Below are 15791 nucleotides of genomic sequence, written 5' to 3'. Positions count from 1 at the left end.
ATCTTCCTCCGAGTCTTCCTCAGAGGGACCTGCAGTGATTTACTAGAGTGACTGTGTACTGGGGGAAAGGACATACACAGACCTTTTGGGGATTATGGAACACTGGCCACTTGATACTAATTCCTGGGCACCCATATCACTGTAAACTACCAGTGAAACTGGGGCCTGAGTCAGGTGACAACTGGAGTCTTAGCCCAAATCTGAGACACAGTGAGTCCAGTGGGTCTGTAGAGCCACTGTGTGGTTATTTATCCAATTCTTGAATGTATAATTAGAAGAGATACATGTTTAGACATAACAGATATACTTGGCAACTAGCAAAATCCTCACAATGGCTCTTTGACCCGTGGAATAAAGACCATAATTGTAGAAAGCGAAAGCCTCTGGAACTTTCCGATCCTACCAGAACAGTAACAAAAGGGAATAGCATATCGTTAGGGAAATTGCAGAGATTATTGCCATCATCAAAGACTTGGAAAGATCCATGAGTGGTGATACCCATCATATTTCCATTTAACTCACCTGTTTGTCCAATACAGAAGGCAGATCTTGACAAATATCTGAGAATGATTATAAACTTAATCAGGAGGTGACTCCAATTTTAGATAATGTTTCACATGTAGCATCTTTACTGAGGCAGATCAACACTTCAGCTCCTGACACCTAGTATGCTGCTATTGATATGGCAAATGCTTTTTTCTCTTCATCAGTTTATTAGGACTGACTAGAAGCAGTTTACTTCTTAAATGGCAGGGTCAGGAGTACAACATCACAGTCTTGCCTCAGGGTTACATCAAATCTCCTAGTCTCTGCCATAATATAGTCCACAGAGATCTTGATCATCTGAACATTCTCATACAAAATCAACTCGTTCAATATAGGGATTGAAATATGCTAATTGGATCTGATAAACAGGAAGTAGTAAATTTTTTATTTTTATTTCTTTTGGCCAAGCTGTGCAGCATGTGCGATATTAGTTCCGCGACCAGGGATTGAACCCATGCCCCCTGCACTGGAAGCTCAGAGTCTTAACCACTGGACCGCCAGAGAAGTCCCAAGGAAGTAGTAAGTATTTTGGATAGCTAAGTAAGACAGCCAGGATCTCAGCTGGTCAGAATTCATTACTTGATACAATGGGGAACAGTGGAGGAGAAGCAGTTTGCTGGTGTTCAAGGGATAAGGATGAATTTAGTTTTAGACATGTTGAAGAGCCTCAGAGAGAGTCATCCAAGTGAAGATGTTCAGGACACGGTTGGATATACAAACCTGGAGTTCAAGAGAACACACATGAGTAGATTTAGGAAGTGTTGATGGAATGTTAAATCATAACTGAAGCCATGGAATGGGATGAGATTATTTAGTGAGAATATGTAGAATCAAATGAGAAGACCCACGACTGAGCCTTGAGGCATATGAAACTTTTATTTTAAAGATATGGTAGAAGAGGAGGAACCAGCAAAGACGAATGAGAAGGGGCATCCAGAGAACCAGGAGGAGTTGCAGAGAGTGTGGTGTCCCAGGAGTCAAGGGAAGAGAGTGTAGCTAAGGGAAGGGAGACGGTCAGCGTGCAAATGCTGTGAAGTGGTCAAGCAAGAGAAGGACTGAGAGTCAGCTGGGTTTACTTCCATGGAGGTCATTGGTGACTTAGGGGTGACCAGCTTCAGTGTAGTGGAGGGGATAAAACTAGTTTGGTCTGAGTTGAAGAGTGATTGGAGGTGGTTGTAGATTGGGCAGAGCCATGTGAATTAGGTGGATAGTGAGGCCAGTCAGTTCACAGAGACAGAAGATTCAAAGCAGCTGACTTTGGATAGATTTGTATGAGGTTCAGTTGTAAATAAATTGAGTTTGAAATGTCTCTGTATTTTCAATGCCTAAATTGATGTCTGGTATGGTATTGTTGTGAATGGGTCATGAGTGACAATGATTTTAATAGACTGATGTTCCTATATCCTGATTATTCTTCTTCATAGCATTGCTAAACACTAAACTTGGCAACTGAAGGAGGTAATGGCATTGGGAGAACTTTAGAAGCAAGTATGTCCACCTACCCCAAATAAGGCAGGGGTGTCCAGTGGAGGACCACAAACTAAATGTTGAATGGACTAGGGCCAAATCTGTACAGTTACTTAAAGCTGTGAGACTCAGGGCATGCCTAATATTTCCACTAGGCCTTTGTTTTCCTGTTTATAAGTTGTTTCACCATACCTACTTCCTAGAGTGGTAAGGATGCAATGAGATAATGAATTTCAATCGCAGCACATTGCCAGGCCACCCATCAGTGGTCATTGAGGTCATTTCTTCCAGCCCAACACAGAGAAGTATGAGGCAGTGCAGAGAAGCTGCACACTCCTTCTTTGCACTTCGGTTCTCAGAATTTTAAAAGCATTGTTCAAATAGGAAACACCTATGACCTTTGCTCCCTGGCTATAGCATAATCAGTGGTATAACACAGTAGGCTATTGGGTATGATCTAGGCTGGCTGATCTAGTGAAACAAGAAATTGGTGAACACCAGAAAGGCCAAATAAATTCCAGTACAGGAAAAGCAAGTGAGCCAGGGCAAATTGAGAAGTGTAGGGAAGAGTACTGATCAGTTTCCTTCATGGAGAAACATGATGGCTAAAGCAAAAGACATGATTTAAATACAAAGAAGATTTTTCTGCTAGTAATTACACCTAGCAAGATATAAAATATATCAACCTACAATGTTGACATTTCCAACTAGAGTAGGCCTGTATATCAATGAGAACATTTAGATCCAGTCTTTCCAATCTTGTACAGCTTTTAAAGATTTTTTTTAAACTTTATTAAATTTTATCAGATAATGTATAAATTTCCCATATATAATTCTGTGATTAATATTACTAAGGTTAGGAAAGAGGTTTGAGTACCTAAAATACCTAAAAGTCTAATTCTCTATAATAATACCCTACTACAGTATTGGTACATATCTTTTCTTTTATTGGGGTATAGTTGCTTTATTTTTTCTTTTTATTTTTTTAAAAGATTTAATTTTATTTATTTTTGGCTGTGTTGGGTTTTTGTTGCTGCGTGCAGGCTTTCTCTAGCTGCGGCGAGAGGGGGCTGCTCTTCGTTGTGGTGCACGGGCTTCTCATTGTGGTGACTTCTCTTGTTGTGGAGCATGGGTTCTAGGCACGCGGGCTTGAGTAGTTGTGGCATGTGGGCTCAGTAGTTGTGGCTCGCAGGCTCTAGAGCGCAGGCTCAGTAGTTGTGGTGCACAGGCTTAGTTGCTCCGCGGCATGTGGGATCTTCCCGGACCAGGGCTCAAACCCGTGCCCCCTGAACTGGCAGGCGGATTCTTAACCATTGCGCCACAGGGAAGCCCCTTAGTACCTATCTTATCTCTCATTATCTAATGAGAATGCGTGACTCCACTACACTTCACAGCATTCTACTGAGGCTCCACAAATCATTACTGGAGTTGAGAAAACCCAACACAGTTCTTGGCCTGTCTATGGTAGGTCTTAGTGTATACTTGCTAATAAATTACATAATCATGCTGAGAAAAACAACAGTAATTGCTTGGATCAGTACTTTTTAGGAGATTTATTTTCATTTCATTTTGTGTAATTGCAATTGATTTGTTGCAGAAATTTGTACCTGGCATTTCATACTCCATAGGGTAGCACTTGAACTATTATCTGGCCTCTTTCACTGGTTTCCATTATCACCATCTGACTTTATAAAAGGAAATTTCCTTTTCATACAGTGTTAGTGGTAATATAAAATTGGTACAACCTCTTTGGAGATCAATTTGTTCATTCTATTAATTTTTTTTAAAAGTAGTCTTTAATTAAGCAATTCCACTTCTAGAAACTGATACCTGTACAAAGTTGAATGGACAAGGATAATCAAAGCTGCATTGTTTATAAACTGAAAAAATGGCAACAACTTAAAAATGTCTATAGGGTGGACCACATCAATCATGATGCATCTAGCTGATAGAATTCTCTGCAGCCATTAAAAAGAATGAGGTAGAGTTTCTTTACTGCCACAGAAAGGCCTTCAAGGAATAAAAAGTGAAAAGAGAAAGGTTGCATAATCATAATGATAATAATAGTAATTATTATCATTAGGAACACTTGTAAAGTGTGTACTATATTCTAAGCATTTAACTTTATTAACTTACTTAATTCTCATCACCACCCTATGAGGTGGGTGCTATTGTTATCTCCATTTTACAGAGGAGGGAACTGAACCACTGTAACATCAAGCAACTTGCCGGAGATCACAAAACTAGTGCCAGAGGCAGTATCTGGTTTGAGCATTAGTGTTTTTACCTGGTTCTCTCCATTTATGTTAAAAAATGTATAACAATACATGTCTGTAAATATATGTGTATGTATGTATATGCATATGTGTGTGTATATGTATTTGTATAGGCACAGAAAGTGGCTCTAGAGCCCCGAGATGGTTAGCAGTTGCTTTCTCTGAAAAACGTGTTGGGGTGAGAGAGGAAGAGAGCAAGATAGTTATGCGATACAAGTCTCTTTCGCTTGTTTGCTTTTGTAATGAGCGACATTATTATTTTAATAATTATTTTTTTCACAAGGGATGTTTCTCAAAATATAACTTTCTAGTTATTTTTCTTCTGCTGCCAGCAGTTAAGGAAGAAATTTGGCCGCTTCTTGCATTGTTGAAAAGTTATACCATTCACTGATTCATTTAGCAAAAACATCTAAAGTGTTCTAGGTGTCCCTGCCTCACCCAGCCCTCAAGGAGCTCACTGTCAAGTGGAACAGACTGACATGTAAACATATAATTCCAGAGCCTCTATAAAGGGGATGCACAAGGATGCAGTGGGAGAAGCACAAAGGAGAGATGTCATTTCTGTGGAGGGCAAGGAGAGGCGGTGTGAAGAAAGGTGCCCAGAGAGGAGATAATATTTTGCCTAAATACTGAAAGAAAAGTAACAGTTCTTCAGGAGACAGTGGAGGGGAGGGAGAGAAAAAGCACCCCAGATGTAGGGAATATGGGAGTAAAGACACAGAAGTAAGGACACAGGAACCCACATTATTCTTCAGGGAACTGGGTGTAGTTTGATTTAGCTGAAGCCTAGGGAGGAAAATGTAAGGACGGCAGGAGCCATGTCACCTAAGGCCTTGTGGACTGTGTTAAGAATTTCATCCTGTGTGCCAGTTTTTCCTAAGGAGCAGTCAAAGAACACAAGTGTCCCCAGGATAACATAAAATATATAAATCAAAAGATATACATACAATGGAATATTATCTAGCCTTGAAAAGGAAGGAAATTCTGACACATGCTACATGTGGATGAACCTTGAAAATATTATGCTAAATGAAATAAGTCAGACACAAAAGGACAAATACTGTATGATTCTACTTATTTGAGATACCTAGAATAGTCAAATTTATAGAGACAGAAAGTAGAATAGCGGTTACTAGAGGATGGAGGGAAGGAGGAATGAGGAATTATTGTTTAGTGGTTTCATAATGTCAGTTTGAGATGACATGAAAGCTCTAGAGAAGGGTAGTGGTTAAGAGTTGCACAACAGTATGAATGTACTTAACACCACTGAATTGTACACTTAAAAAGTGTTGAAATAATAAATTTTATATTATGCATATTTCACCATAATAAAAACCAGGTAAAGATGGTAAATTCTGTGTTATGTATATTTTACCATAATTTTAAAATATGGAAAAATGTTTTAAAGATATGGACAAAATATTTAGATAAATAATTCAAAGTTATTTTTCTGTCGACATTAAAATTAGATATGTCATTTCTTTGTTTAAGCTGGTAATAATGATTTGTTTCTCTTATATAACAATGTCTACTGTTTACTGAAAACCAGTTTTATATCCAGAGATGAGGAGATGTAGGCTCAGAGAGTTCAACTAACTGACCCAAGGGCACACAGCTAGTGAGGGGGCATTTCTAGGAAACCCAGAATTGGAACTCAGCTCCTAACACCTTACTCTTTCACCTACCCCCAAGCCACTTTATTATCTTGCTACTTTTTGGATATGGCAGTACAATCTCAAAGACAGTATTGTATGGTGTTTTCTGGGTTCAGAAACCGTAAGAAATCTGAGGCAACGCAGACTGAAATATTGAACAGTTGAATGTTTACTCTTGATCCACATCTGATACTTTTTAAGGGCTTCGGCCCTCTGCAAGAGAGACCAAAATAGCGTTCGAGTGAGGCTAGACCCACGCACATTGTTAACTACTCAGCCAGCCACCTGTTACCGATTGGAGGAGGGTCTGTATTTTGGTTGCGGCAGTTATCTGGAAAATACGGCTCTCAGCCCCCCAGCCGCCAGCCGCCAGCCTCCGCATCCCAGGTACGCGGCCCCCGAGACACCCGGCGCGGGCTTGCGCGCAGGCGCTATTCGGTCGTTTCCTTCCGCGAGTGTGTTGTGCTGCTAGGCGTCTTGGTGTCCTCGAGTGGTTCCCCCTAAGGTTCTTCTCCCTCTGTCCGGGACTCAGGGTCGCCACTGCCCCTTCTCCGGGCCCTCTCCGAGCCCTGCCCAGGCCGAGCCAGGCGCGGCCCCTCCCCTCTGACCCCGCGTTGCACAATGCCCGACCAAAGTCCCCGGGCGTGTGAACCACAGCGTCCCTGCCCCTGGGCGGGCGTGGGCGGCGGCCGCGCGGGGAGCCGAGGCGGCGGCCGCAGCCGGCTCAGTACACCGGCCCCGGTCCCGCGAGTCCACGCGAGCTGCCGCCTCAGACCCCCGCGCTGCTCGGCCCCGCCGCCCGCCGCTCCCCTCGCAGGCCGCCGCCGCCGCCGCCGCCACCGCCGCAGCCATGGCGGAAGTTCATAGACGTCAGCAGGCCCGGGTTAAAGGAGAAGCCCCCGCGAAATCCTCCACACACAGACATGAGGAGGAGCTGGGGATGGCGTCGGCCGAAACGCTGACCGTGTTCCTGAAACTGCTGGCCGCTGGCTTTTACGGCGTGAGCTCCTTCCTCATCGTGGTGGTCAACAAGAGCGTGCTCACCAACTACAGGTAGGGCCGAGGCGGCGGCGACCTAGGCCGCGGAGAGGAGCGGGCGGCGGCGGCGGCTGGGCGCCGGCTCCCTGGACTTTGCCTGCAAAGTTAGAGCTGAACAAAGTTGGGCGGGAGCCGGGGAGGGAGGGCGGGCGGGCGGCTGATACGCGGCCGGGGCGGCGGAGCCGGCTTGCGCGCCGGCCCGGAGTGGGAGTCCCGCTCCCGGCGCCGAGCTCGGGACTGCCGGGCGAGCGTTCGGGGCCGCGTTCGGAAAGCGCCTGCCCTGCCCGCCGTGCAGCGCCCTGGAAACCCTGCCCTTCGGAGAGACGGAGCGGAGTTGCTTCGTGACTTTTTTGACTCCTGTGCATGCCAGGCTGGGAGGCGGGAGAGGGATGCCCGGCCTTCCCCGCAGCCTGGGCTAGGGTCCGGGACTTCAGGGTTCTCCGACTTCGCTGATAGACAGCCTCTGGGGACCTACGCATCCTCAAGCCCATTTAAGATGATTGTGATGCTGCCACTGGGACCCCGAGGCAGAAGCATTTTACTTTTTAAATGTGTGAAACTGTTCAAGAGATGTATGTCTTCACTTCCAAGAAAAATCCGTTACAGGCAGCCGACTGAAATTGTAGAATCGGACAAGATGAGACAAGTGGCAGCCCGAGGCTACAAAATCAGCGGTGTTGCCTGACAACCGGCAGGGGTTTTTCTCAGATTGTCATTTGGATGAGGGGTAGGCGTTGGTGTGTTTTGTATCAAAATGCATTGTAAGGTTGCCGATGTGCAAATTGAATTCACCGAGCTCGGGTTTTTCTGACCCTGTGTTTTTTTTGTTTTCTCTACCATTTTTGTAGATTTCCCTCCTCACTATGTGTTGGACTTGGCCAGGTTAGTTGGAATCTTCAGCATTACGTGGTTTGTGTCGTTAGAACTTCTGAATGTGTCTTTATATGTAGAACAGTGAATCTGTGTTCTCTGTTTACAGATGGTGACCACAGTGGCAGTACTCTGGGTTGGAAAGGCACTCAGAGTAGTCAAGTTTCCTGACTTTGACAGAAATGTACCTCGAAAGGTAAAAAAGAAAAAAAAAAAAGTAATACTTTATGTTCTGAAAAGAAGTCACTATATATATTTTTCATCAGTGCCTTACATATTTAAAAATTGCAGCCTTGAAATTGCCTAATCCAGAGTGGGTATAATGAAGGCAAAGAATAAATGTATTAATATGTGTTTTTAAAAAGTCCCACAGTCTCTTTAAAGTTAAGAAAAAGTGCCCCTAGATCTTGTGTTCTGTTTTAATTATTGAACACTTGCTGGGATTACAATCATTTTGCATTTTCTACGTCCATCTAATCTAGCCAGTGTATCCTGCATTCATTATTCTTTGGGTTTATTTTCTTATTCTTCCATCTGCCTCTGCTTGACTCCACCTGAAGATGAAATGCCTTTCCTTTTTCTGCTGACATCAGAACAATGGGCTCTACATTATCATATTGTAAAGAAAGATGTTGTTGTCCCATATGGTTTGATCATATTCATATTTGTGTTTCTTTTTTCTCCTCCATTCTTTCTGCAGAGAGCTATTTATCCAGGAGTAATGTTGTTTGGGTGCTTCATGGGGGCCAAAATTGTGTGTGAGAACTAATCTTGTGTTTTAAGTAGAAAGAATTTGATCATATAAACAAAACTGTTTCTGTTTGAAAAGGACCTTGTTTTAGCTGTCTTTATTATTGAGTTTTGTTATCCCTTTTTAAATTTTCTAGACGTTTCCACTACCTCTACTATATTTTGGGAACCAAATCACGGGACTGTTCAGCACAAAGAAACTGAAGTATGGATAACTTTATTTTACTAGTGAGGTTAATATAATGTGTTCTTAAAATTGTACTTGAAAATGTCAAATGTTTAACACATTGCTAATGATTCTGGAAAAATGAAGGGACCAGAAAATCTCTTAAGTTTGAAGAGAAAGGAGTTTTTTGTTTGTTTGGGGTTTTTTTTTCCCTTCACTTTGATGATAAAAGTCTTAAAATGTTGTAAAATACTGTGATGGGAGATTTTCATTATTTTTCCAGACCTATAATAGTGAAGGATATATGTTAGGCTTCTGAGATTTCAATTCGTTAGTACAATTCATAAATAGTATATTTTAGGCAAATTCCACAAGTAAAATTAGATGGTGGATATGAGAACTTTTGTAGTTTTTCCTTTTTTTTAAATTTTTAATAGTAATCTTTTATTTATTTATTTATTATTTTTATATTTATTTTTGGCTGTGTTGGGTCTTCGTTTCTGTGCGAGGGCTTTCTCTAGTTGCGGCAAGCGGGGGCCACTCTTCATCGCGGTGTGCGGGCCTCTTCACTATCGCGGCCTCCCTTGTTGCGGAGCACAGGCTCCAGACGCTCAGGCTCAGTAGTTGTGGCTCACGGGCCTAGTTGCTCCGCGGCATGTGGGATCTTCCCAGACCAGGGCTCGAACCCATGTCCCCCGCATTAGCAGGCAGACTCTCAACCACTGCGCCACCAGGGAAGCCCTGTAGTTTTTCTTTTAACATGAGGTAGTTAAAATAGCATCAGATGGAACCCTGATACAAATATGATCAACATTTTACACATGGCCATATGATTGTAGAGGCAGCATTTTCACTTTTAGAAAGAAGCAGTAGCTCTCTACTCCATGACAACACTTATTATCCTCTAACTTCCCAATTCTTGGCTTTTCCACTTAAAGAGTGTATGTATCAGGTATATGTGATGTTAAAAGTATACACTTAGGGAAACCATTTAACAGAAACCCATGGCTTCACCACTGTCACGTGAGCTAAACCTCTGGCATAATGGGTGATTGTAAAACAGAATGGAGAGATCTCTGAGGGTAGAGACCAAGCTTTTTTCATTTCCTCAGACCCAAGAAACTTGACAGAATGACCACGATGGTATTTCTGGGGAAGGTTCCATGGAAGTCAAATTTATCATGGGTGGGGCATCCTTTTACATCTCATTACCCACTTGGAAAGAAATGCAGACCTGCTGCAAAGTGCTGCTTGTATATAGAGTTTGCTCTTTTTCATCCATTGTCATCCATCCATCCATCCATCTATTCACACCCTATCTTTGATTGCCAGTTAAGTATAAGGCACTTTGGGGTGAGATGAGATAGATTCAGAAACAATTATGTTGCAAGAGGCTGTATGTTTGATAAGTGCAAGCAGAATGCTCTAGGAATTTAGAGAAAGACAGGATTACTTCCACAAAAGGGCAATCAAGGAATGTTTTATGGGGTAAGATTATCACCGATGTTATTTGAAGGTTAGGGGTAGGAAGGGAGGTCAGTCTAGAAAAGAAAGGTCTTTTCTCTTAAAGACTAACATGATTACTGTTCAGGGTGTTTAACATAATAAGCAGGGTAAAATTAAAAGTGTCTGTTACCAGTCTTTGTTAATAGATGTATGTTTTCTACCATTTTATAATTAGTTTGGTGTTTTTCACTTCTGGTAGTTTTATAAAAGCAACCCTTTCAGACTTTCAAATACTTTCTAGAGAGAAGTAAGGATTTAATTTAGTCACAGATTAATCAGCATGGAATTTCCATAATGGAAGGAAGAGATTAGCATTATTTTAAAATACTAATTTTAGAGAATCAAATTTTATTTTACCTAAATATCTTTGTTTTTTTCCTGCAGCTTGCCAATGTTTACAGTTCTGAGAAGGTTCTCCATCCTGTTTACAATGTTTGCTGAAGGAGTTTTACTCAAGTGAGTTAAATTTCTAATATGTCTAGTCTTTAACCAACTTTAATCACCCTGAAAAGGTGCCCAGCATATGTAAGATATTACAATTATTTGTGTTTCTACTTTATCTTTTGAGAAGTTTAAGCAACTTTCTCCCTTTGCTGTAGGAGTTAATAGTTTATGGCTTCTTTATGGAAGCCTGTCTGAACATGAGATATACTTTCAAGAATTCCTATACCTACTGATGCCACTGGGTGAAGCTGGGTCAGAAGATCAGTATAGGCTTTAAATAGTGTTCATGTCTTGGCTACTTTTACTACAAATGTGTGTGACCATTTTCAACTTAAAGAAATCTGATTCGCAAAAATTCAAACTCAATAATAATAATAACAAATGATAAAAGTAAGAAAAAATAAGTATACTTACTTATATAAGAAAGTAAGTTTTTGCTTCATCAGAGGGGTTCTTTTAAATATCCAGTTCCTTGGAATCATTTGTGTGCAACTTTTTAAAAAAAAACATATATTTTTTTTGCCTATGTTGCAAAACGAGTCTTTGTAAATAACTAAAGCCACATGTATGTATTTTTTAATTATTTTATTTTGTAGGAAGACCTTTTCTTGGGGTATTAAGATGACTGTATTTGCAATGATTATTGGAGCCTTTGTAGCTGCCAGGTAAGATGTGGGCCTATATAATATCTATGAGAGTACATTAGAATTTATCAATAATTATTGATAATAAATGATCAATTACCAATAAAGAGATTTTTTTATAGGCTAAATAAGAGTCATGTTTTTGAAAAGTAAAAGACTTTTAAAAGTTAAATCTTTTTGGCTGTATGAAGATTAAGGCCAGCAAAATCAGATTCTTGGGATTCTTAAAAGTTAAATTCATTCTAAAAGTTCATTCATTCATTCATTCGAAAGGTTAAATTAGAGTTTATTATGCTATCTTCTATTTATTGAGCATATACCATGTGCCATACAATATGTTTGGTATTTTTACACATATTATTTATGTATTTTTCACAACCACTCTGAAAGGTATGGGTATAATTTTCCTATTTATGTTGAGAAAACTAAAATCTAAGTTCAGTAGCTTGCTCAAGGTCACACAGCTAGTGAATGGCAGAGCTGGAATTTGAATCTGTGCCTGACTCCAGAGCCTGCGTGCTTTTATAAACCACGTGACATTCTTTTCCTTTGCATGCTGCTAAAGAAAATAGTGTCTCAGAGAAGGCAAATGATAATAAATTATTTGCCTTATGGGAAATAAATAATAGAATTGCTTTATTTGGTTTCACCTAAGGTATCACAAATGCCGTAACTTAGATATTCTATTAAAGCTTTTTTCCATTGTTCTTAAGTTTTAATTTTAAAGTGAATGGGGAAAATGTATACCCAAAGACTCAGAAAATTGAAATGATGAGTGGAAGCCTTCTACAACATTTTACTCAGCCCAGACCATGCATGTGTGGGTTTGCTAATGCCGCAAATTCTGTCTGACTTTGTATTTTCCATCTGGGAGTTCCAGTGTGCTTCTTGAATTGGCTCATTTACCTTCATCATATCCCTGTAGTGTAGGTGGGGGGAAAGTACTATAAGTCAATTCTACTCCACCCTAACTCTCAAAGTGAAATTTCATTCAAAAAAAAAAAAAATAGAGTAGTTAGTTACTAGAATTGCGTTATATAGCTGACTGCTTTTCCCTCTAGGTAACCTTCCTCCTTGGAGAAAAATTCTATACGAGCCTCCTACCTTTCTTTTTAACGGTACCCTACTAATCTTTGAAGCATTTCATTGAAGCTGGTGCTATCTAAAATAGAGCAAAACAACAGGAGTTTCTCAGGGCTAACTCTGGCCTGCAAAAAGTTTCTGAGGCAGATTGCTATCTGGTAGAACCTTTTACTTGGGAAAAAAATTTGGAGGAAGAGAGTCTGGAGTTAGAGGGTTGTCAGGCTGCTTGGAAGAGGGGTGGGTGGGTCATTAAGTAGTTCTGCCCGAAATTGCAGTGGCATAGAGCTCCTCAGAAGTCTGTCCCATGTAGTAGTTTAGCTACAAATAGATAGCACCTTTGCAGAATCACAGAATGCGGGGCCCCTGTTTTAGCTAGGGTGCTAAAGTATGCTGAAGGCGTACTTAGATTTTCATTTATTCTGTTCAGTTTACTAAGGTCTTGTGCCTGGTGCTCTGCTAAATACCAGGAAACTTCAGTTTCCCTAATCCCACTAGTTACACCTAGTAGGCTCATTAGGCAGTTATTTTAAGTATTTGAGTTCCCACTATGTGCTTAGACACTGATGTAGCCTGATCTCAGAACTAACCACCATCCAAACTTCAGAAATTCCACCCAGTGGCCCAACCACCTGTGCAAGACAGCCCTACCTTTTGTGTGAACCTTTGAAAAATGATGTGTTAACAACTTCATTCTCCTTTTGTTTTCCTTATCTGTGAAATTGAGCTCTGATACCTTCTGCTTGCTTCAGATATATTGTAATGGTGAATTTGGTTGGTTCTTTCTTGTTGTCCGACTTTGAATTCAGAGCAGTGTGCTATTAACTGACGTGGTTGATTATTGCTAATGATTTTGTGTTTAAGTGTTAGTGCTTCTCATTTCTGAAGACCCCCTTACTGACTATGAAATTGCAAACTCTAACCAGGAACCAAGAAATACTAGTAGCTGATAAAATGCCTAATATTCACTTACCTAGATAAGCATATGTTCTTAGAAATATTGTAGTTCAGACTTATTTAAAATTTAATGCATGTTCTTTAAATGTTAGTTGTTACTAAAGTGTTACTTATGTTTTGCAGCTCTGACTTGGCATTCGATCTGGAAGGATATGTTTTTATTCTGATAAATGATGTCCTGACAGCAGCAAATGGTGCCTACGTAAAACAAAAATTAGATTCAAAAGTAGGTAGCAGTCTCACGCTTCTTTAAGAGATGTTTACTGATGCTGGGATTGGTCATGTCAGTTCATCAGGGGATAAAGTGGGGAATAAGGAAAAATACTTATGAAAGATGGGAAATGCCCGTACCTTGGTGCTCACGTAAGAAACTTTATTTTCTAATTAGCAATTAGATTTTACTGTTGGCTTTTCTGGAAGGGACTGGGTGAATATTGACTTTGAGAGGGATAGTGATGTAAGTAAGGGGTGTGTTCATTAGAGAAAAGTGTCATAAACGTTCATGGCTGTGTTCTAGAGGACTTGGTGAGGGACCTGGACAAGAAAGAAGTATCTGGTAGCTCTTGAGCAGATTTCAGAAGTGAGTTGGAAGTGGCTGCAGAACAAGAATGGACTTTGCATATTTGTCCTACAAATATAGTAGTCCCTCAATATCCGTGGGGGATTGGTTCTAGGAACCCCCGAGATTAACAAAATCCTCGGATGCTCAAGTGCCTTATATAAATGGAGCAGTATTTACATGTAACCTATGCACATCCTCCCATATACTTTAAGTCATTTCTAGATTACTTATAACACCTAATACAATATAAACGCTATGTAAATAGTTGTAAGTACAGTGTAAATGCTGTGTAAACAGTTGCCTGCGTGGCAAATTCAAGATTTGCTTTTTGGAACTTTCTGGAATTTTAATTTTTTTTTCCGAATATTTTCCATCCACTGTTGGTTGAATCCTCAGATGCAGAACCCATGGATATGGAGGGCCAACTGTAATGGGAAACGTAGGCAGTATTAGAATCTCTCTCTTTCAGGGGCAATACCAAGTTTCCTGGCCTAGATCTCATACACCTGAACTTCATATACCCCGCTCTTTTTCCTTCAACTGCAGCATGCACATGAAGGCTTTAAAGATATTTTTACTTGTCTAATATATACGCTGAATATAAACACACCAAATTTTATTTTGAGGTCAAGCCGGACCATCAGAAAGCTGAGCACTCAAGCCATATTACTTGTACTACATTGTGGTATAGGATTGCATTATTGTAAGGAGAAGCTACATGGAACTCAGCTTTATATATCATAGGGTTGTTATTGAAGGAGTTGTCCTTTCTATTATAATGGATCCTATATGAAGACCCACATGAGATTGTTATCATAGATACCATCATAGTTTTTCCTAAGCAGCTGGTGTATTTTTATCTCATATTTAAGTCTTATAACTTGACCATAGCTTTATCTTATTTTCCTACCCCTGTGTTCTCATCAGTCAGATGACCATATCCGCTTAGTTTTTAGTTGGCTCTATTATATGTACAGTATTTCTGAAACTACTTCAGGTCCTTTTTTGGGGTTCAGATCATAAATACAAATGCCCTACCTGCTTGATAGTAGTATTAGTATAGAGTTTGTATCATCTTGGCGGGTGGCTTTGCCTTCTTCAGAAAGAACCGTAGAATATATGGCCATCCCAGTAGTTTTCATTATTTTGAATAATCTAGAATGTTTATTTTGAATAACCTGGAAGAACTAGGGGCAGTATAGATCTAGTTCCAGCAAATTTTCTTTGAATATACCGTTTATGTCTTCTCCATTTATTTGCCGTGATGACTCTGTATGATGATTGCATTTTAATGGAAGCTACTATTAAAAAACTTAATCTTTGTGCAATAGCTAGAGAAAAGGGAACAGTTAGAGATTTAGTTTTACTCTGGTTTTTTGCTGCTTTGGAAATATGTAGTAATAATAACATTTCATTTCTCCAGTAGCCTCAGCTGTCTAAAACAGTACTGTCGAGTACAGTTCTATGATGATGGAAATCTGTTATCTCTGCTGACCATTAATGGTAGCCACTAGCCACATGTAGCTGTTGAACACTTGATAAGTGACGGCACAACTGAACTGGTAGTTTAATGTAATTATACTTAAATTGAAATAGCTGCATTTGGCCAGTGGTTACTATATTGGATAGCACAATCTAGAATACATCCTAGAACCTAGAAAAAAAGCAAAGAGGGTTTCTGAGTATTTTATTCCCAGGGGAACCTTTTAGTTCCTCACTCAGAAATGACTTATGGCTTACTTATATTAGAACTTTTAAGCATATTGATCTGCTTTTCACAGTTCATGGATTAGGAGCAACAATCCTATCTGGAGGCAGAGGCTTATCAGC

The 15791-nt window shown here is 40.3% G+C and overlaps 2 protein-coding genes across 3 annotated transcripts in view; both read left to right on the top strand.

Annotated features, from left to right (window-relative positions):
• The window catches only part of C3H1orf141 (chromosome 3 C1orf141 homolog), a 78110-nt gene extending 71694 nt beyond the window's left edge, over window positions 1-6416 (top strand). Inside the window, exon 10 of the mRNA XM_068537546.1 lies at window positions 6146-6416. Coding sequence (XP_068393647.1) covers window positions 6146-6416 — 271 coding nt within the window. The remainder of the gene's footprint in view (window positions 1-6145) is intronic.
• Window positions 6417-6631: 215 nt separating this feature from the next.
• SLC35D1 (solute carrier family 35 member D1) overlaps window positions 6632-15791 on the top strand; it is a 69273-nt gene continuing 60113 nt past the window's right edge. For both annotated transcript variants that reach the window (XR_011073537.1, XM_068540076.1), the window contains exons 1-7: window positions 6632-6997; window positions 7831-7864; window positions 7962-8048; window positions 8740-8807; window positions 10659-10730; window positions 11315-11383; window positions 13523-13625. Coding sequence is in view for 1 of the 2 variants with exons in the window: in XM_068540076.1 (XP_068396177.1) it covers window positions 6795-6997; window positions 7831-7864; window positions 7962-8048; window positions 8740-8807; window positions 10659-10730; window positions 11315-11383; window positions 13523-13625 (636 nt within the window). In the remaining variant the exon portion in view is untranslated. The remainder of the gene's footprint in view (window positions 6998-7830; window positions 7865-7961; window positions 8049-8739; window positions 8808-10658; window positions 10731-11314; window positions 11384-13522; window positions 13626-15791) is intronic.

Source organism: Eschrichtius robustus, chromosome 3 (genome assembly GCF_028021215.1).
Source record: "Eschrichtius robustus isolate mEscRob2 chromosome 3, mEscRob2.pri, whole genome shotgun sequence".
Taxonomy (NCBI): domain Eukaryota; kingdom Metazoa; phylum Chordata; class Mammalia; order Artiodactyla; family Eschrichtiidae; genus Eschrichtius; species Eschrichtius robustus.
The sequence above is the reverse complement of the archived record's forward strand: the minus strand, read 5'-3'. Positions and strand labels throughout refer to the sequence as shown.